This window comes from Pollicipes pollicipes, unplaced genomic scaffold, assembly GCF_011947565.3.
Source record: "Pollicipes pollicipes isolate AB1234 unplaced genomic scaffold, Ppol_2.1 Scaffold_7261;HRSCAF=8764_pilon_pilon_pilon, whole genome shotgun sequence".
Lineage (NCBI taxonomy): Eukaryota > Metazoa > Arthropoda > Thecostraca > Pollicipedomorpha > Pollicipedidae > Pollicipes > Pollicipes pollicipes.
In genome coordinates, this window is record NW_023597054.1 from 25820490 (window position 1) to 25843108 (window position 22619).

Genomic DNA, 22619 nt, shown 5'->3' on the forward strand with positions numbered 1-22619 from the left:
CTTGATTTTGATGGCAGTTAAATGCCAGTTTTTCTCATTTGGTCTTATACCCTCGGAAATGTTTCCTAGAATGGTAGAACTAATGAATATATGGACAAAATGAATGCGTCTCACGTACCTAAGAGCCATCTCTCGCCGTCCAGCGATGCGTCCAGTAAGACAGTTTCCCCGTATGCAAACCATAGGGATACAAAATTGAAAACTGAGTGCACGAAATCCGTAACTATTTTGCGGGGGCACCCGATTCCAGATGCCCCCACGTCGAACACGTTCGCCGAGTCGGCAACATATTCATATTCAGATCGGTATTTTCTCGGCAGTGGACATTTAATCACCCTGAAAATTTTTTATACAGATGTAACGTGACCTGCTGGTCGTATTACGAACAAAAATTAACCGGCACGCAACTTCCCGTAGATCCCACTCCTGTTGCCGATTAGCGGAGTTGTACTGTGTGTTTAACTTGATTTTTAAACTTCAAAACTGCGTGTAAGGACGCATGGCAAGAGCGAAGCATGTGCTATCTGGCAGAACTGTTGACAAGGTCTGGACATTTTGATTGATGTCGTCTATGCCAAGGTCATGTAACCATGAGGTAATCTTTGCAACTTTTTTTCTGACGATATGTTTCCATGCGTTCTTAAACCATACGCACTTTTGCTTTTACGAACTTTTACCCATACTAACCGAATATCGTTCGCACTTACAGGACAAAAAACTGGTCATTTAATCATTATTAGATAATCATTTTCATGCAGGACACCAATATTTAAAGGCTGGCTTCACCCTCGCCCTGATAGAGGAGGGGTCGATGTGCCCCCCCCCCCCCCCATCAGGTTTTTTGAGGATATCTCTCTGGCATGTTGTGAAATCGTGACCAAGTTTTAGGAAGCTTATGGAGCATCCTTTGCATACTTTTTGACACCAGAAACGTATTCCTGGCTTTTCTGTTTTCGGAGCAAGCAGCGGTTTTGGGGGAACACTGCACGGCGATCCACGGCAGGCACGAGTGGCGGGCGGTAACCGGAGATGCCGCGGAACACGTGCGACGAGGCGACAGAGCCATTATATACTCATTATCATTAGTATATGCTCAACAGCCTCCGAAAATAAAGCTGCGGTATGTTTCTTTTTTAAGTTTTATTTCGACGAAGAATTTAAAGAAAACTTAAGCTTTCATGCATAACTGGAGACCAGTAGCACGTGATGAACGTTTATGCTTCATGATTTTAGCATGGACCAAAGGCCTTGGGATAATAAATCACATGTACATGATTATTTCAGGAAGTTTTTAAACAAAAAGCAATGACACTTTACTAACATTTTTCTCACTTTTTCGACTACTCTAGCTGGAGGGGTCGGTTAAAGCGCGGGCCAGACGAGAAGTGGCGATTCGGCTCCGGGTTGACCGGCGCCGGCAAGCCGTCCGCGGTGCATGACGAGGAGAAAGCCAGCTATCCAAGACCGGCTATCGCGCGGCGCCGCCAGGGAGTTGCGGTGTCGAGTGTTACGGAACCAGTACCTGGCTGTGTCGCCGACCTGTTTTGTGCGGAGCGAAGGCCATAGAGCAGGGACAATTAAGGTAAAACTTGAAGGCATTGTATATAGATCGAAAGATGGCACCGGCAAATGATCAAAGGCCCCATTGCTTGTCATGATGCGACGCCGAATGTTGTGAGAAGTGGGGTGCAGGGGGGATAAGTTTGGCTGTAACCAATATGAAGTTAAAATGCAATTATGCCTGGATTCTGACCAGCTTATTTAGACACATACATGTGGTGTTCAATACCTGCCTCAACTTTCAATCATGATATGGATTACTGTGCTAAGTAAGAAAGTGTGCAATATTTGAATTACATAGTTTCTCATGTCAAATGCTGGATTTCTTTTCCCATATGCTTGCCTGTCATGTGTAAGTCCTATGACTTTCACTTCATTGTGCTTGCAGGGTTGTGAGGGTCCTGTCAAGTCGTAGGTACTTGAGCCCCCAACTTTGAGGCAATGAGCTAAATCCATAGACAACCTTGTTTGTTCTCATATTTTGAGGTATATTTAGTCATTTTGTACTGCTCAGACCCCTCTCCATAGATCAATGGTGAGATGCTGCCCCATGCTGCCCCTGGCTGCTACATTACAGCAATTATTCTCACCAGACTTGAGGAATTTGCTTAAACTGAAACCTTGCTGGGCTTGTGTCACTTGTTCCATTCAGATTTGTGCCAGATTTCAACCCAATCAAAAATGGCATTGGTCTTTGAAATATAATTGTAAGCATATCAGATTTGATGCAGGCTATGCCACAGCTATACTGCCTTTACATTTTAATAAGAGGGGCATGCAATTTTCTGCTTTTTATGGTGATCACTTTTGTATTTTGTGCTGGACATAAATCACCATCATAGTAGCAGTGGGAGCAGTGTAAACTCCCATCATATTGTGGTTAAAGCATGTGAAGGTGAACATTGAATAAAGTTTGTTAATGCCATGATATTACACAGCACCCACCATTAAGGCCAGTGCCATAATTTAGCAAAATAAGCTAGGGGATGAGCAGTGCACAAGGTGACCCTCAGCCACAAAATATCCCAACACACTTGTTTCTTTGTTCTTGTTTCTCACAAGAATTTGCTCCATTTTCCTCTTAAAGGTGGTGGGGATTTTGGAGCCTCTCCCCCAACTCAATCAAGAACCACACCTTGATTACGTCCAAACATGCATCATTTGCAATGTGGTTCAGTTCCATACGACCCTGTATTGTGATAAAGTGCGTATGGTATTATTGTAAGTGCATTTCAGCATGTAGCCCTTTGACCACATCTTTTCCAGACTATGCTATGTGATGGACACCCTCTGCAAGAAAGTCAGTTCTGAAATAAATTGCATCATCTTAATTTGAATGAGATTCTGCCAGTTAAAAGAATGATTCCACATTTATATGGGGTTTTGGACTGGAGCAGTCATCCTGAAGATCTTCTGGTGCTGTTCACAATCCTGTCCTTAGATCTAAGCCCCTCTAGTTTCTGAGCTAGCACGCCCGCACAAATGGGGAGAGTGTTCGGGTGTAGAGAGATTTCAGTTACCTTGGCATTCATGGCGTCATAATAACATCATTCAAATCCTGCCATTCCGTAGGCCATGAGTCAATCAAGGCCAACAATAATGTGATTGTGGAGGCGTTCGTGAGCGCGATTTCCGGGTATGACCGCCGTCAATTTGCTCTCAGTCAATGTTGCGCAAAGCATGACGACGTAATCAAACCATGGTGCATTGAGAAGCACATTTACTTAGCAGAGCACTGTACTGTCGAGAGCAGTCTTTTCCACCCATAAAGTATACTAATAGGAAGTGAACTTGTTTCGTCATATTTGCTGCTTGCTTCAATATCTTCAGATGTGAAACATTCTCTTTAACCTGCGTGAGTTGCTTCGTCGACGGGTGTCTAGATCAAAGTCCCGCGAATCTGTCTCAAATTTCTGGACACTGACCCCACCACCAAGTAGTGCAAATGATGGATGATATGACACCGCCTGTAAGCCAGGTACTGTTGGTCAGGGGCGCAGCCAGGATTTATTTAAGTGGGGGTGTCCTGTGGTGGGGGGGGGGGGGGGGGGAGGAGGAGGAGGTTTGATCTCGCAATGCGCTAGCCTCACAGCCGTTGTCGAGGAGAGGCGGTGCCTTATGAGGCCCGGTCGGAAATGTCTGGTGTCGGTGATCGTATGATTCTCCTGATCAGCGAGTTTTTTAAATGGGGCTGGCTCGTTTACCACTGTAACACCGGGAAGACGCAGAACGCTTCTACCGCTTTGCGGTGGAAATGACGTTTACGAATTGGTCGCTCTACTTGATGTGCTATTAGATGCCGCTGATATTTCGTCTAGTGGATTATCTTCCATGGTTTGTCCGTGTTGTACATCGTTTGTTGCTGTGGGGAGTATGTTTTTGTTCCCAATCCATGTATTAGCAGGCTTGTGTTGGCCACTGCCAGCAGAAGCTGGTATTCTTTTGTATATTTCCCTCACATTCTGTTTTCAGATATCACAAAATGGGTTTCATCGATATGCTGGGATATGCAGCTGCCATCTATCTGGCGATAAGACTGGGTCTGACGCTATTCAGATTTGTGTACACCAGCTTCTTGGGAGATATGCTTGGCCACACTCCTGATTACAAGAAGCTCGGAGACTGGGCAGGTAAGTGTTGGGTGAGGTTATTCATATTTGTGTACACCAGCTTCTTGGGAGATATGCTTGGCCATACTCCTGATTACAAGAAGCTCGGAGACTGGGCGGGTAAGTGTTGGATGAGGTGCGATGATTGGGCTGATTATAGGAGCATGGATAGATAGCATATCACGATACTTCTGCAGTCTCGTTGCGGGTTTCCTCTATATTGTACGGCTATCAGATACATGTCACAAAGTATATCTCCAGAGTCTTTGTCTGTGGCTCATATTCTCATCTTTTTGGCCTCGAAGTATGGATTCACTCTGTACCACGCATTTCTACTCGACAGTGACGTATGCGCTGACTGATGCGTAAATGCCACTTCAATGATTCCAGGACGGGTTGCCATGTTTCTCCTTGTTTTTTTTTTTGTCGTTTTAACAGTCGGGGTCTGTGCTGACTCACACAAGAGCAGAATGTGAAAGGCCGTTTACAGGTGTGGGTCTTTTGGTTGTGTAAACTACGCGTTATATCATGTACAGTTAGTCAATATGATCTGTCTAACAGCAACTGTTTATTTTCAGTCATCACTGGTGCTACCGATGGGATTGGAAAGGCTTACGCCTTTGAGGTTAGCAAGTTTCCTTGTCAGCTTTCTGTTACGATAATATGGTCTTACCTTGCATCAGTTGTGCGTTGACCTTGCCTCCACTTTCATGAAAAAATAATTGCATTGCTGTTCAATGTTAGTACATTTATTATTGTTTCACCGTCATTGCTTAGCCCCCTGGGAGCTTTGTCCTACTAAAAGCTGCCCGCCGCCGCGACGGGCTCGGCGGATACGGTATGGTTCCGGACCGGGGGCTGCTGCCGTGGCGGCGATCAGAGCCCGCCGCCGGCGTGCCGGTCGGCGCCAGTCGAGCTGACCTGTGCTCCGTTACAGTTCGCGCGCCGCGGCCTGAACGTGCTCCTCATCAGCCGTACGATGGCCAAGCTGGAGCAGACGGCGAAGGAAATCGGTACTGTCCGCCGGCGGGCCGCACCCCTTGCCGCTCCGCGGAGGCGATGTGGTGGCAGTTGGAACACTATTTTGCGACGTTTCGGTTTATAATATCAGCCCTGTTTCGTCTTTCATTGACAGGGCACCCCTGAAACATTTCAGGCTAGGAATTGTGGCGCACTTTGACCATGTTTAGACGGGGGTGAAGTGGTTGCTGAGCTGGTATGAAGCAGTGTTGAATATATGAAAAAGGTTAACATTCCTGCCTGAGACTACCCTATCGGCTAAAGAGCTTCGCAGGTAACCTGCCACCGGGAAACCGTGACAGGTTTGCGCGACTGCAAGCCTCGCACGTGTTCTGCTACAAAAGTTTTTGCTGTTTGTTTTCAAACCGGCTTGTTTTTTCGGACACAATCGCTCTTTAGCTCCAAACAAGTGTGCGCATGGTGAGACCGAGTGCGAAGCCCCATGCTCCCAACCTGCGTCCTCAACCGGGCCCGCACGGTGTTCCAGAGGCCAAGCACGGCGTGCAGACCCGCGCGGTGTCGATGGACTTTACTCGCGACCTGTCGGCCTACGAGCCGATCCGCACCGCGCTGGGGAGCCTGGATGTGGCCGTGCTGGTCAACAACGTGGGCATGAACTACGAGCACCCCGAGTTCTTCGTAGAGATTCCCGACGACAGGTGGGCAGACACCGTGCGATATGAGGGTCGTAGCCGGGATCGCGCCGTCGAAATGGCGCCGTGACCCGTCCCGTGATAGGCACAGCCGCCTCACAGACGGTCCAGGCTTTGTTTTATTGAGATGTTCAATCGGAGCTTGCTAGGATGGTTCGTGCATCTTCACTACCTTTTTTCTTAGAATCTTTTAGTGTTTGATAGATTCGGATTGAATTGATGCTCGAGTAGTTTGAAACCTTTTTGCACTTGACTTTAAAGTTTCGTGTGCCTTAAGGCGTCTACGTCACTCAGGGTGAATGTACCCTCAAGACCTCACCTCGCGAAAGTGATCTGTGCGGACTCGCACGTTGTACCAATGTTGTCTTCTCGCACAAAGGTAAGTTCTGCAATGGAACAAACTCTGGCAATCGTAAAGAAGATCACTTGATGGAACTGGACTGAATGTAAATATTGTTATCATTTGAACTCGGCCAGCTTTACCCTGCGGGCATGCAGAGAACATCGCAGAGATGGTAGCAATGTGATCTGACCTCGCGCCCCCGGGCAAAAATGGTGGGTTGTGTATGTGGTTCTTGATACCAGTCAATTTTCTGAAGAGCGCATTGGATGTCGAGTGAGCCGAGCGCTGCAAACGTGCGCCAACGCTGGCTAAGCTGGCGAAACAACTGAAACTGATGAGAGCTGCGGAGGAAATTCTGTTTGATTGCCACCAGATATTGAATGCTCTTGTATTCACGTTCGATTCCGTTTCGGCCCCGTCAAGGGAATGTGTGCATTACCTGGACACGGAATAGTTGCATGTCTGACCATATTTTGTGCTACCAAACTGGATGCTCATTGGAGTATTCTGTCCTCCGTGAGTGAATTTATCGTTACTGCAATTCTCACTCTCGGACTTCCACGCCAGGTTCACGCAGGACATCTTGAACTGTAACGCGCTCTCAATGACGGCCATGACACGCCTGGTGCTGCCTCACATGCTGGCCAAGAAGAAGGGTGTCATCATCAACCTGTCGTCGTTCTCTGCCGTTATGCCGACTGCGCTGCTCACCCAGTACTCGGCCACCAAGGTACGGGGCGGCGCGGCCGCCTCGGTCACAGGCCAGCCGGGGTCGGGCCCTGACGCTGTGTCAGTGTTCCAATTTCCGTCCACTTGGGTGGCAGGGATGTTGATATTTTTCATGTTATACACCTCGGCTTGGGGCTCGCTGTCTATTGCTCATCCCCTTGCTTAAAATCAGCCAATCAGCGTCAAACCAGGCGGCTGCCAACCAAGTATCTAAGCGCCTCAGGCTTTACAAACGGGCGGGGTAGGTCAGATGCATGGGCTCGGGGTCAAAGGGTGACGGATTAGTGCCAACGAATTGCGTGCAGGGGCCGCCGAAGAGCCAGGATTCTTGTAGCATGAATTCATATTTGCATCCTGCACACCCTACTGGATGAATTTTGGAACGCTGCGCTGTGTCGGCCGCCAGGGTACGGGGCGGCGCCGCCGCCTCGGCCACAGGCCAGCCGGGGCCGGGCCCCGACGCCTCGGCCACCAGGGTACGGGGCGGCGCCGCCGCCTCAGCCACAGGCCAGCCGGGGCCGGGCCCTGACGCTGTGTCGGCCACCAGGGTACGAGGCGGCCGACAGTAGGACGATGGCCTCCTGTTCACGGCCAGAAATAGACGGAAGAAACCAGCACGGCCACTGCTCTCTATTACTCTTCGCAGTTTTAGTTACTCCGTATAAGTTCGAGTGGCATCTGTGTGCTTTTCGCATCAATTTCAATCGCCATGGAGGTTGGTGGTGTTTTGTTTTCGTAAAGTGCAATTTTTCTAGCCCAAATCTAGAGCATTGTTTCCAAGGAAGTCTTGAAAAGCAACCTATAACATAAATTGCATATTTTTCCATGGATGAAAGCCGAAGGGTGCGCGCATGCGACATGCTATTGGCCAGTTGTAATCGATGTGATGACGATATTTGTGTTTTAGGTCCGCGTTGACTGCTTTGGTGACTTATATACGCGCTCATATGCGCCCTTGGGCATATGAGCGGACATATGAGTAGACATATTGCCATGAAAAAGTAAAGGCATATGAGCAGACATATAGCTATGAAAACCACCAACTCCGAACAAAATTAACCTGGCTGTGTTAAGCCCCTGTCTGCACTTCATCTGATAAACATTTATAATCTCAAGTCAACCTGCCAATCTTCTGTAAACCCGCAAGCGTATAACTCAGTGGGAGCACGTGAGGAAAAGCGGAATAATGACAACGCGGAATAAAATCTTAAGTACCTGCAACATATAATTGACTGCATCGGTGACGTTCCGCTCCTTCGGCGCATGTATGGCTCAGCCGCAGCGTACGAATGGAGACATACGCTCACGTTGCGGTTTATTCAAAAGCCGCGTGTAGCTGGCGTGCATTTCACCTCTCAGTCCGTGTCGGCCCTGCCTGCCGACCTGACATTGACGACCGGGCGGTAGCAGCTGCTCTGACGCTGACCTGACCTTGAACACTGGGCGGTAGCAGGTGCCCTGGCGCTGACCTGACCTTGAACACCGGGCGGTAGAAGCTGCCCTGGCTCTGACCCGGCCTTGACTCCCGGCAGGCGTACGTGAGCCAGCTCTCGTCGGGTCTGCAGACGGAGGTGCGTGAACACGGTGTGATCGTGCAGAGCACCACGCCCGCCTTCATCTGCTCCAAGATGTCCAAGTTCACCACGCCCCGTCTCTTCGTGCCCTCTGCTGACCAGTTCGTGCGGGCGCAGCTCAAGACAGTCGGCCTTGAGACGGAGACCTTTGGTTGCATGTCCCACAAGATACAGGTGCGTGCGGCGGACTTCCACCAGGCACCAGCCTCTCGTATGTGCCTACCGTGAGATGGCAGGCGAGGAGCTCGTGCACCCGAAAAAATCGCTAAAATGCTGCCCCTGCGTTGTTGTATCAAAGATAAAACAAAGCTCTTATTGCCGACATGTCTGTACATGTGTGGAAGCGACAGTGCCTTACGAGAAGGTAGGTGTTTTGCAAGTGGCTGAGGGTTGCAAATGAACCGGGAGGTTCCTTCTTGATGCATTGGTACACCATTGTTTGCATCTCCCGTTCTTGCCGTCACCGCTTAACACGCCTGGTTGGCGATGCGGCCTGGCCTGCCTGTGCAGCAGACACTGTAAGGTTGCTGTATTGGGTGGTTTTGAATAGTTGTTTGACTGTTGAGTGCTCCTTCTCGACCCCACCACCTCCCACCCAGTGATATCTAACGGAACGGACAGACACCTGCTTGACACGCCTGCGACCGCCAACGTAGGGTTCGTCCGTTTGGCCCTGACGCTCTGCTTTCAGGGCATGGCCGCCGGCCTGGCGAACCGCCACCTGCCCGAGTCAGTCATGAGCAAGTACTATTTCGACCGCATGCTGGGAGTGCGCGCGCGCGCCATCAAGCGGAAGGCGCGGAAGCAGGAGTGAGCCGGCGTCCATTAGGTGGAAATGACGTCCTCTGTGTGTGCGAGCACAGGTACAGGCCGTCCGTAGGTTACGCTCTCGAGGGAAGTGTTACGGGCTGGGTTCAAGTTGCTTATTGTCTGTGGCGTTTTTGTGGATTTATTCGTAGAAATGAACTGCGTATTTCAACCTAGATTCGAAAACCGGACCAAGAAATTGCGGCGAATGTTTTGTTTGTTTATGGATTCTGCATTATGTCCGACTCACGCTACCACGTGTGTCAGACATTCTGTGGCGGATCTCATCATGTTATTATGTCACGCGTAATACTCAAGAAGTAAATCAAGGTCATTGCTGCAGATTTTGTGAGAAAATGCTTACGTGTAAGCAGGGTGTGGCTCCCACTCAGCTGGGATGAGAGCTCCAGCCTCCTAAACTTGGGGTAGGGATTGGGTGAAATCCGGGAGAAGCAAGCTTTAATCTGCTATTTTGGTAGTAGTTTTGGTCGTTTTTCACCGCTTAATCCCCAAACCATTCGTCTAAACCACACCTCTGAGTGCAAGCATGTGTTTAGCTTGTGTATATGTTTGTTGGTGTTATCACCTTCTCGTTCGGTACCGGGACCTACTTATTCGAGGGTTATGTTTATGACGATGTACGTTTTGCGCACTACCGGCCCGGAACACCATCAGCAGACGTCCGAGCGCGGAGAGGGTGGCCTGTTTCACGCTGTAGTTGAAGTGCAGCTCTGACTGGGATAGCGCGCGGCGCCCGAGCTCGCTGCGAGGTGGCCGGGCCGCCGGGCAGCAGCTCAGCAGCGGAGGACGCTCCAGAGTGGACGGGGTCCGTGCTCCACCCCGGCCGGCACACGCAGGCTCGAGTGGTGTCGCGCGCCTGGCTCGGAATCCGGCATTGAAGGCACCGGCCGAGACGTCCACGGCTTGGCGAGGGCTCCGCCGGCGGAGCGTGTGCTGGCCGGACGCCGCGCCGCGGGAACTGTGCCGGGCACGGACGCCGGCGGAGCGTGTGCTGGCCGGACACCGCGCCGCGGGAACGGTGCCGGGCACGGACGGCGGCGGAGCGTGTGCTGGCCGGACGCCGCGCCGCGGGAACGGTGCCGGGCACGGACGGCGGCGGAGCCGGGCTGCTGACATGCTATACGCTGTACGTGCATTCAATATATTACAAAGTCCAGCCGGCCTGGTTTTCCTCGCGGCGGCGGGACCACTTCTGGTAATGCATGGAAGCCCTCGGCCACGTGACACAAAATCACAAGACGTTAAGCTCGTGCGAAATTCGTTTAGTACCACATTGTAGCCAGTCTGTCTGTCTTAGAACAACGTTGCTATGCAAATAGTTATTCTCCCGCTTAGACCCATTTGCCTGGTTCCCAATATTTCTTCCCGGGAACCGGTTCCTGGTTCCTGGTTCCGGAACCAGGAAGAACCCAGGGACCAGTCCGGCAATAAGTCAAAAGATCCAGCGAGAACCAGGATCCAGTTCGACAATAAGCCAAAAGATCCAACAAGAACCAGGATCCAGCTTGACATGAAGACGAAAGATCCAGCAAGAACCAAGATCCAGCCTGATACCAAACTGAAGCAAGAATCAAGATCCAACTTGGATTGGGCATAGGGGCCCAGCAAGAACCAAGATCCAGCCTGGCGTTATGTTGAGGGATCCAGCAAGAACCAAGATCCAGCTCAGGCTAAGATGAGGATTCAATTTCCACAAGAACCAAAATCCATTCTAAAATTATGTTCAGGAATCAGCAAGAGCCAGAATCTTACCAGGAGTTCTTCACAGCAGTTGTTGCTCACACTCCCCACTTTTTCAGGTCCAGCAATTGTGCTGTTCTTAATGTAAATTAATAAACTTAAGTCTGTGAACATTGCTGGTTATCTGCTCAGGCTGTTCATCATATACCATAAAACAAATTTGCTGTTCTTCAACGTAAATAACACTGCAAATCAGAAGAACAAAAGCAATAACGTGTCACAATACAGGTATGATGCAGACGTGCTAGGTCTGCAACTGGGCTGTTAGCTGCCTAATGCTATATATATATATATATATATATATATATATATATATATATATATATATATATATATATATATATATATATAGTTGACGACGAACTGAAGCGAGAGGACCTCGTCTCCCGCTCGTTGGGAAGCGAGCAACACTTCCCCGCACGAGTACTGGTCGGAGAGTGGAGCAGTGCGCGTGGAACGCAACAGACGCTCCACGTCATCGCCAGCGTCGTCTCGACACGATCACGACTTCGCCACACCGAGGGACTACTGGCGCCGCGAACGCTACGACTCGCGGTCGCCTAACCGCGCGGTGGGCGGTGCCTGGCCTCGGCCCTGGACGGTCGCCGGAGCGGTCGGGTGCCACCTGGCGGGAGCCGCGCCAATCACCGTCTTCACGCTCCTCGTTAGATGGTGTTGCGCGCCGCGCTGGACGACCGCTTGTGCCCACTGAAGAGCGTCGACGGGAGCCTCAATGGTGGTCCTTGCTGGAGCCTCGGGCACTTGAAGAGGCACTGCTCATACGGACAGTCGGGCAGGCTGGCAAGGGAGAGGTAACGCCCCACGACGCAGGGTAACAGCAACGGCTTTTCGGTAAGCGATGGGCTTCTGGATACTGGCAATCAAGCCAGCCCCACTGGCAGCTGCGTCTTTGGTGGAGCTGCTCCTAACGTCCAGCCCAAGCCGCCTGCCCGGTTATCAGCGTCAAGTCGTCATTTAAGCATGTTGGTTATCTGTTCCCTCAACAATAGAGGCTGTACGGGTGAGAGAAGAGGCAACTGCAGCAGAGTACTGTAGTACACAACCCTTTGCACAATGCAGTTTTGGGATGGGATTTTCTTTCGAACAACAGTGTCATGGTGAACTGTTCTGTGAATACTAGTGCAAAGTTAAAGCTGCGACTCAAGAAGACTGTAGCTGTCCCTCTGCAGCCAGCTGTGTGTTTGGTGGTCAAGGTGACCGACCTTTACTGTGTGAGAGCGAGCATTTGTTGGTGGGACAACGCTCAAGTAACTTTGAAATATGCTATTCACTGAAAGCACCGTTTACGTCAACAGAGTTCCCAATATTCTTTCGCCACCGATCTGACCGCCTGGTCACCATACACAGGCGGAGCGCCATTGGCTACGCAGAGCCGATTGACCATGCTGACGTCACAGCAGAAGTGAACACGTCGTCTGCTGACGACGGCCGGGATGTTGGAAAAACCAATGATGAGGTTTTATCAGAGTCTGTGGTCGGCTCCCCTATTGATAGCTCCCAACGAGATAACTTGGAGACGTTGATCCGTTCATTTCCGGAGGTGTTTTCTAGCGGCTATTCATGCATTGGCCAGTACAGCGGTGGTGATATTAACTTGTAGTTGAGAGCCCGAGTCCGAGTGTTGACAGCACAGCTTTTGCACAGGTTCTGGAGAAACCACGCGATGGAGGGCTTAGACTCGCTCCAAATGAACGTCGTCTCTTTCAAATCATTTTGGGTTTTTATTGATCCAGATCGTATTCAGATAATTGCTGACCTGAAGCCATCTACGTCCGTGGAAGGAACTAAGAAGAGAGTGCTTGGCTTCTTTTTAGGGTTCCATAAGTTTGTCCCGTCCTTCAGTACTGTTTCAGAGCCCTTGGTCACGTTGTGCAACTCCTGATAATTTTGTTCTGGAAAGAGGAACTGGACCAGTGTTTTTCCCGCCTTCGTACGGAGATGGTGAAAGCCAAATTTCTTGGCTACCCGCGCAGATATTGTTTATTCATTCTGTATACAGATAGTAGTTCCACACGGGATTAGGCAAAATTTTGTCTCAAGTACGGAGGGGGAGAAGCTCATTATTGCTGGGATAATAGACCAGGTCGGGCGGCAATATATATCGCTCGGCTCAGAGGAAATGGACAATTTTTTAGCTAGAAGCACATAGTTTCATTTAGGGCTTAAAGAAAGTTTACAAGCATTTAGCGGATGTCACGTTTGCATGGGTCTGCGACTGCAAGAGCGCTCTCAAAATTTGCACGATCGAGATCGCATCAACCCGAGGCTGGTATGCGGGGAGGTATTTGCCGATCAATTCCGTCGCTCCGCTGCGCATAGGCCAGCCACACAGATGCAGCACGCAAACGTACTCTCCCGTTTGCACGAGGTCGGTACTCCGGCGCAACATGCGTCGCTGCCAGACCGGGCGGTGCGAGGTACCCTGTCCGATGCTGGCGCCCCTGGCGGCGCATTCGGGAAGTGTGTGGAGCCGGTGAAGTCCCGGCGGCGAGGCCGGCGGCTCGCTGCGCAGGTGAAAGCGGCTACGGTGCAGATGCCGGTGCTCGTAATGCTCAACCAAAAAGCGACGACGGGTGTAGATACCGAAAGCAACAACAGTCTGTGTTGACTGACACAAGTGATTGGACAGGCGTTCCACTTGCACAGCCGGAGGACAGTGCACACGGCACAAAGTCAGAGCGGGCTCGGGATGCCAATTTGACGGTTGCAGATCTTCTCGTGCAGTTTTCTCGCAAGTCGGATTCCCTTGCGTGGTACCCGAAACATGACTGGAATTGTAGAGCGATTACCCGTTATCTTAGCCATGGGCCACGGCCTTGCTTTCCTTACCCATATCTGGAACGAGAGCAGCCCAATCAGTTTCGCCTAAGGGGCATGATTATACTCCGAAGGGCTCAGCCAGCAGGTGTTGATTTCGTTGTGCGGTCCGTTTCTAAGCGTGTGAGCTCCATTTCAGCCGCCTCGATGCATCCCATCGCGCTCATGGGGGTGGAGCTACACTGCATGAGCGGTTGAGCAGATGTGCTTGGTTGCGAGACTGCGGGGACCATATCCAGAGCTGCAGGCGGGGCGGTCAAAGAAGGAGCACCAGGCTGCAGAATTCACCACTTCTTCCCCAGGAGGCCGGCCACCCGAACAATACCCTTGTCATAGACATTTTGACCACGCCTCAGAGGTCAGTGACAGAGCGGCGTTGCCTTTTGGCCTGTGCGGGTAAACTTTGTGTTTTCTCTGTGTGTTATCCGCTTGATTCTGCGTCGTCTGACGGCAGCATAGAAAAGCCAGAACATCACTTTTGACGTTTGGGCCGCCCGAATTGGTAGAGAGTGGCGCGGAGTCAAATCCGCCAAAAAATTCGGGCGTTCAGCTCTGTGCGAGTATTTTGGTGTTCGGGCATGGTGCAGTGTTGGCTATCATCACGAGGCCGTGGGTTAAGTTGAAAGAAAACACCTGGGTATTGAGCGACGGTTACGCGCCGTGTCCGAGTCTCCTGAATCTGGCTGGGAGCGGCGTCGTCCTGAGGTGTGCAGTACCATGGCTACACCCCATTCTTTATTTATATTCTTCGCCATCCAAGCAGTCCCATTTCTCAGCTAGTTGGAGGCTGAGTGAGTTTGTAAAAAGGCGACGTTGTCCACGAGAACTTTCCAATTCTCTCGACAACTTTACAGAAAGCTCAGAGGGAGCAGGCGGAGCGCATGAGAAAATGCAAAGCGCATTACGATAAGCGAAACAGGCGAAAGAACGAGAGATGGGATCAGCTGACGGAATCTGGTACCGTAACTTCGACATAAGAACAAAGCTAGATAGCCTGTGGGTTGGACCATTTGTTGTTTTGTGTCGCGCGGGCCGCCGAAATCCCGGTGCTTTCGATAAGAAGGGTACTGCTCGTTGTGCACGTAAAATAATGTAAAACTTGTCATTGACCACTGTGTGTAATGTCTGGACCTGCCCACATACTTAACTGGCGTCATCAAGCGACATGTGCACAGTGATTGTAAGCAAACTAGTGAGTGGTGAGTCATATTTCCCTTGGTTTGTTACTAGAACCGAATTTGAGTTTTGAGAGGGGAAATATCACGCCCCGCATCGCCCTGGATCCGGCTCTGTCCAGTGTGACGTAGGAATGGCTTGAGGCGTTTGGGGCCGCCGACGTCAGCGCAGAATGTGCACGAGGCGGGCAGTTACATACAGGCCTCGTTTGGTTACATGTGTTGCCCAAGTGAATGTGGACCTCGTGACTCGTCAGCCGGGTTGCTCCGTGACAGCCATAAGTCAACTGCCATCAACCACGTAAACAAGACATGCATGTTTGATTGATGGCTCGTAACAAAGCTCAAGCTTGTCCATTTTCAGTACGAAACAACACAACATGCTACCACACTCCGACAGCGTTACACCACATCTCGTTATGCTGATTCAGAACATAAAATATGTTTTGTTCTACCAGCGGCGACTCTCGAGGCATTAGACGCCGAACGACAGAGCCTCCAATTTATTATATAAGCCTAGCTGAGATGCCGGCGATACCCGGGTAATGAAAGCAAATGTACTGCAAACGAATTATTTAAGATAGCCTTGAGTGGTTTAATAATCGCAAAGTGATTCGGCTTGTATCGTGGGCGTGTTCTTAATTGCTCTTGAATTTCATAAGGGAGACACTCCAATGAATCTGCTGGCCGCAACTCCTTCTCTGGAGTAGAACAATTACCACGACACCAAAAATGGCTCACCGCCTGGCGATCGACTTTTAAGAAAGTATGGCGAGCCAGTTGCATACAATCTGCAGAAGTTACGCACCAGTTTCAGGTTACCCGCCAAGGGACTCACGCACGTCATAGGTCGCTCGGTTCTGTAGAATCCCTGATCAGTCAGTGGGGTCATGCACCCCCCTCCCCCCCCCGAAGTACAGCCTCACGGTCCCGGCTTGCGCACTTCCGGAAGCGGACTAGTCGAGGGCTGAGTTAACGAGGCCATACGTGACGCAATGCGACGATCGGCAGCGCAGGCTGGATACCACGTTGTGCACTGCGATTCTGCTGCAGCTGAATTCCTGCGTCAACAAATCATACGGTTGCGGCGTACACAACAGCCGTACCTGTGCATCACATCTTTGGCTTTCTCTTTTGCAACAAGATCCTGCAGAACGCTTGAGTTAAATGGTTTATTGCCTCTTCCCATTTGCATCATCGCTGCTGATGAAATTTTCGCGAAGTTGAAGGTATCTCACGCCGCCTTCCATGACTGAGTCCGTGTGGTGCGACTGGAAGTTCAGGTAGCGCTCGGTTGCTGTTGCTTTCCGCAACACCGATGTCTTGAAACTGATGGCGCTTCTCTCGACTGATAAGCACATCTAGGGACGATAAGCACGTCCTGATGTCGTCTTCACGTCCCATGGTAAGCTGGATGGGATATAAGATAAGATATAAGCTGGATAATGGTCGCGAGCTGTCGCTGCGGTCGAGGAATGTTGCTACACCTTCCCTGTGTTGCCAGAGGACAAAGGTGTCATCGACGGGGGGCAGCCATACTGAGGGTTTGATGACGCAGGTTCGCCATGTTTTTTAAATGTTCCAGGCGGATGTTGGCAATCACCGGTGACAGGTTGACCATATGCCATCCCTCGGCTTTCTGGCAGCATTGCTCGCTTAGCTGGAATGCTGTTCTGGTGACGTGGACAAAAGGTGTCGTTCGAATGGTTCGGTTTTCGAACCTCATCAATCTCACCATGCATGCCATTTCTGTTTTTTTTCGTTGTAAGTATCGGGATAATTACTTCACGGCCCAAATGCAGCTATGTGTGTTAAATGATGCAAATATTAAGACCAAACTCACCGCTCCGCATAAAGAAGACTGCGTGTATCGGTTGAAAAACACGCACACCTGGAGAAGGTCAGCTTGTCCAGCGGGGTTCCTTTCCCAACACTTGGGCCCAGCGGGGTTCCTTTCCCAACACTTGGGCCCAGCGGGGTTCCTTTCCCAACACTTGCAAGTGGTCGAAAGATGGTAAAGGAAGTAATAGGCTCAGCAGACTGAAAGTTGAGGCGCACTGGATGTCACGTGCTGATACTGAGTAAAGCCCGTTCCCGGGCCGCTCTGCAACGATGGACAAAAGGAACCATTTAATGACTGGCCTCGACTGAGCATTCTCGGGGATGTCCCAGGCTAATGACATGTAGTGCGCTACAATGCAATAAGGAAGCATCGCTGTGGTTCAAATGCGTCAGCAATGTTGGTGGCTCATGATGCTTCATGACGAAGATAATGATAAGGATATGGTGAAGGCCATAACTATGAGGATGATGTGCTTCCATGTCTTCTGACGTAATGTACACAGCGTTAGGCGACGCCTGGGGCGATCTACGAGCGGAATGACGAAAAATAGCAGTGACATTGAGATTGATATTAGGTTAACCTACCATGGGCAATCCCTAAAGCAGTAGAGGCTTCACGTTTGTTCAAGTGTTTTGTTGTTTTGAAACCGTTGTGTGTGCTCTGCCTAGAACAATTCGTTGTTTGCTCCACCACAATATAGAGAGGCCAACAACAGCACAATGCGTGCGATTTATGTCACCACCGCCAGGGGGGTGGACATTCAGGGGTCCAAGAATCCACGCCCCTCTACTGGCGACACCCGTAAATGATCCAAGGTATGAATTCGAGCGGAGAACCGTTGCATCGCTTAAGAAGGAAGTTCTATCCACAGACGTCAGTGCGAGGACGTCGACTTCCGTACATGGGTGGGTGTGGGCGAAAGTCCGACAAGCCAGGCTCATCAACTGTGCCTTCAAGGTATGCGCATCCACTTTAAGTTCAATGGTAATATGTAGTTCTAGTTGCGTGTCTGTGTGGTTATAGTTCCCAGAGCCAACATCAAAGGCGGCTTCCAGGATTTCGTCAAGGGGGGGGGGGGGCGGCATGCAACATTGTGGGCCTGCCCTAGAGCTTAGGGCCCCCAAGATCTGCGAATTCTGACCGTTAGATTTTAAGTTTGTTATCTTATTTGTCATACGGGAACCACTGTGCGCAGCCCTAGACAAATAGGCGTGCTGCGTATGCACATGCATGCAACGCATTTATTTTCTACATGTCATGGTGAATCCTGCAATTTTAAGGCTACGTTGTCCGGGAAAAGGAAAAACAAACTAAAGTTGACTGCTAAATACCGTAAAAGGCAAGCACGAACGACGCAATTCCTGGCTTATTTACAGCCAGCCAGCTGGTCGATGTGATCAGCTAATGGCTGATAACTTACTTTGAGGACTGCTTTGCTTTGTTCCTATGAAGGAGTACAAAAGTATCTCCAGCATTTGAAATGTGTTAAGAACGTGATGCACAAATATTGTATGTGCTACAAATTCAAAAACCAACGGAAATGACGCACGCGACGTCGGCGACATCTACAATTATGTTCGATAATTGCGGGTAAAAATTAATCGGCGCATATCAAACTGCTGCTCTAAAGCTAGCATACCAAGGCCAAGGGGGACGGAACCTGAGCTATCACGACGGGCCAAAAAGAGGCTTCCGTCAGCAAGTAAAGGGTACTCAGAGCAAGCGAGAAGAACTCAAGACCAACGTGGTGGGGCGCTGAACGATTGGGGGTGCCCCGGCAGGCTGACATAAAGGGCCCCGTCCAGAGCACAAGGCCCTCTGAGAAAAGGGAAATTACATAAGACCAGTGTACATACGTGAGTTAATGTCCCTGTGCGACCAAAAGTGCCCGGAAAAATTGAACGGAGTGTTGCACGTTTATCTGGGGTCTTGAGCTGAAATATATATCTTAAAGACCTTTTAGTGCTGTTCACAATCCTGCCCCTCATAAGAACTAAGGCCCTCTAGTTTCTGAGCTATACGCCCGCGAAAAGGGAGAAAGGTATATCGGGAAAAGTATTCCAAGGCCCTCTTGGCATTCAGAAGGTCATAATAACGTCATTTAAATCCTGACATTCCGTAAGGCATGCGGCGATCAATGCCAAGAAAATTATAACTGTCGAAACTTTTCGTCGCTGTTCACAGTCCTACCCTTCTTCCCAACTTAACAACTCTCCACGGCACAAGGAAGGGCCCCGATAGGAGTGAAGGGTCCTTCAAACATGAGATCAAAGAGAAAGAGCCCTAGGTCGATGTAGAGCGCCCCGAGCATCCAGTGATTCGGCGTCTTACCTTACACAGGCCTTAGTAACAGCACAAGGCCCTCCGAGCAAGTGGAAATAACCCGAAAATTATGTGAAGGATCCCTGAGCAACTGAACATGCCCCGATCGCTTTGGTATATGGTGCCCGGTAAAAACGCATAGAGCCTTTCGAGCGAATGAAAGTAATCCGTGGAGGGCTACTGATGGATCATGAATGTTCAGGCGTGTTAGCAGATAGCGCCCCAACAGCAGCGTAGGGTCATACGAGAAAATGCGGAGATCAAGGATGACGTGGAAGGCTCTTAGCAATCGGGTTAACCCAACAGGTGAAGATATAGGGCCCTGGCAGCAGCGTCACACCTCTGGACAGCCTAATGAGCTTCTAAATGTCCCCCAATCATCACCCTCTCAATCCGTAAAGAATTGCTCGTGGTGTCTTCACCTATGGTTGTGACTGCTCTTGGTCGTCTGAAGGACCAAAGACGGCCAATTTTGTTGTATTTTGTGCTCGAAAACTGCGTTCGTTCGGCCAGTCATGGCCCCTTCAAAGTCTATGCCCCCCCCCTTGGAGCACAAGGGGGGAGGGGCATGTTTCCATAACTCCCCTCCGGATTTCCAGTGGCCCCAGAAATTTGATAGATGGAGCCCCAACAAGATCATAGGGCCATCCATTGAAATTACAAGTACCCAAGACAACATGGAGAGCCTCTACAAGAACGATCGAGTGCGCCCGGGTAGGTTAACAGATGGGGCCCCACGACAAGAACGTAGGGCCCTCCATTTCAATGCTAACTACCCACGGCACAATGTGGCGGGCCCCCAAAAGGTAGAGTGCACCCGAGCAGGTTAGCGGATCGGGCCCCCGACAAGAACGTGGGGCCCTCCGTTCAAAAGAAAGTGCCTACGACCACGTGCAGATGGTCCCTGAACGATCGAGTGTGCTCGGGCAGGTCATCAGAAAGGCCCTCAACAAGAGCGCATGACCTCTCACTCAAATGAGGAGCACCGAGACCCAGGGCTCTCAAAAGATTAAGTGCACCCAAGAAGGCTATCAATTGGCCCCCGACAGGAGTGTTGGACCTGCATTTAAATACCATGTCCCAATGTGCAAGGCCCCCGAACAATCTAGTGTGCCCGAGAAAATGAACAGATGAGATTCCCGACAAACGCTACCGAAGACACGATGTGGAGGGCCCCCAGCGGTCGGGTGGGCCGGACCAGGTTAACACACAGGGGTCGACAAGAGCGTAGGAACCTCCATCCAAATTGGAGGTACCTAAGACCCAATGTAGAGGGCCCAGAACGATCGATTGTGCCTGAGCAGGTTTACAGACGGGCCCCCAACAAGGGCAAAGGGCCCTCCGTTCAAATAAGAAATACTCACAACGCAATGCAGAGTGCCGTCCAAACGATTAAGTGTGCCGGAGCAGGTTAGCAGGTAGGGCCCCCGACAAGAGCATAAAGCCCTTGGAGGGCCTCCGAACGATCGCATGGTTCGGAGCAGGTTAACAGATAGGGCCCTCGACAGGAGCATAGGGCCCTCGAAGGGCCTCCGAACGATCGAGCTGTCCGGAGCAGGTTAACAGACAGAGCCCTCGACAAGAGCGTAGGACCATCCATTAAAGAAGGAAGTACCCAAGACCAATGCATGCATCATGCATGCATTGTATGAATGTATCGCCGGAAGTTGCCATTTCAGTAGCAAGTAAAAATAAGGTCTTCTTTCCAGATGCCGTAGGGATTTCGCAAACTTCCTAGTCTCCAGGTAGTTTTTAAAGTATCTAAGGTATTTGCAAGATCCCTGGCTAACCAGAGAGTTTGCAAACTCCCGGGTTTTCGCGCTCACTGTAACACGCATGCAATGTAACCCTCACACACACGCGCACACCCACACGCACACGCACACGCCCTATGAACCATTTTTGCTGATACCTTAAAGGTGGACAGCATTGCATCAGCTGATTCTCCAGAAACTACCGGGTTGCATCACCGCATGTTTCGGAAAGTTATCTCTTGAGAATGATGTCGGCTCAATAACACAAAAAAATGTTGCTTCCATTAGAATGCTATCGCCTTGATCTGCCTGTTCCTGGAACTACCTCGGTGAAAAAAGGATTATGCAGAGACTTAAATCGCTACTGAACCGGCTTTGTCTCAAGGCTTTGACGATTGGGTGCCATGCGTGTTTAGCCACAACTGGGGGCATGGAAGTTTGCTGGTATGATTCATCGCAAAGGTCACTGGTTGCGCCTCATGCGGCCCCTTTGCCCGGTAGGCTTAGCGTGCCTGTAATACGGACGGCGGTCACGGCTTTCCCCGGCCGCAAGATGCCTCTGTCTGCTTGGCGGCCGGTGCTCAGAACAGGTTTTCGGTCCGGCCAGCCGACCCTGGGCATCCACTGGAGGCACCCGCCGCGGCCGTCAGTGCCACCCGTGACCGCCTGCCGACCGGACGCCATGTCTCGGCCGCCGCTGCCGCCGCTGCCGCTGCCGCTGCTGCTGTTGCTTCTGCCGCTGCCGCTGGCTGCCGCGCAGGCCGGCCCGGCACACAGGCTGGCCCGGCGCCAAACGCCGCCCGCGGTAGACGTCAGCAGAACCTGCCTGCGCTGCATCTGTGCGGCGCGAGGCTGTGACTGGAGCACCGGCTGCCAGAACGACGTGTGCGGCGCGTACTCGATCAGCGAGGGCTACTTCCTCACCAGTCAGGTGACCAGCCGGTCGCAGCTCTACAAGAGCTACACCTACCAGGCGTGCGCCACCAATCCCACGTGCGCCACCCTGGCCGTGAAGCTCTTCCTGCAGCGGGTGCCCACGGACTGCGACGGCGATGGCGATATCGACTGCGACGACTTCGTCAGCGAACACTACTACGGTCCGGAGGCGTGTGTCGGCGCCGGCTGGATCAAGTTCTCCGACACGTGGCGCAAATACCGCGACTGTAAACGAGAATACGGACTGGTGTGAATGCGCTCAAGCATTCTGACAAATATGCGCCTGTGCACGTCCTCTGGCTGCAAATCGCCATAGGCGTAAGCAATGTCGTAAGCATAGGTGTGTGTGTGTGTGTCTCAGAAATGGCGTAAGCAATGTCTCTGAAAGTCTGGGGGGCGGCGGAGCAATACCAATTTCTAGATCTTTGCTCATGTACTTATGGTTAAATATTCTTCAAAAAGTCAGGCTATCATCCGCGTGCCCCTCAAACGGCCCTGTCCGCACGCTTATCCAATCGTCGATCCTTTGTGTCGATACCGCCTGCGGCGAGTCTTTTCTGTTGCCGCTCTGCATATTAGTGGGAACATGCCTATGCAGTGGGACACAGCTTATCACAAGTTGTTCTGCAACGTATGAACACGCATACCAGGCGGATGAAAAGCAATAATTGTGTTAAGAATGGAGGTCGCTACTG

General features: G+C 51.0%; 2 protein-coding genes across 2 annotated transcripts; both read left to right on the top strand.

The window, feature by feature from the left end:
* Positions 1 to 1450: 1450 nt before the first annotated feature.
* Positions 1451 to 10276, top strand: LOC119112715 (very-long-chain 3-oxoacyl-CoA reductase-B). Its single transcript, XM_037236993.1, has 8 exons — positions 1451 to 1582; positions 4033 to 4190; positions 4748 to 4794; positions 5107 to 5182; positions 5677 to 5848; positions 6753 to 6915; positions 8447 to 8662; positions 9180 to 10276. Exons 2-8 carry the CDS (start codon positions 4043 to 4045, stop codon positions 9300 to 9302), a joined length of 945 nt encoding a protein of 314 aa, XP_037092888.1. The 5' UTR covers positions 1451 to 1582; positions 4033 to 4042; the 3' UTR covers positions 9303 to 10276.
* A 9635-nt stretch (positions 10277 to 19911) lies between these two features.
* Positions 19912 to 22177, top strand: LOC119111232 (uncharacterized). The gene is made up of 2 exons (XM_037235052.1): positions 19912 to 19938; positions 21866 to 22177. Exons 1-2 carry the CDS (start codon positions 19912 to 19914, stop codon positions 22175 to 22177), a joined length of 339 nt encoding a protein of 112 aa, XP_037090947.1.
* Positions 22178 to 22619: the final 442 nt, after the last annotated feature.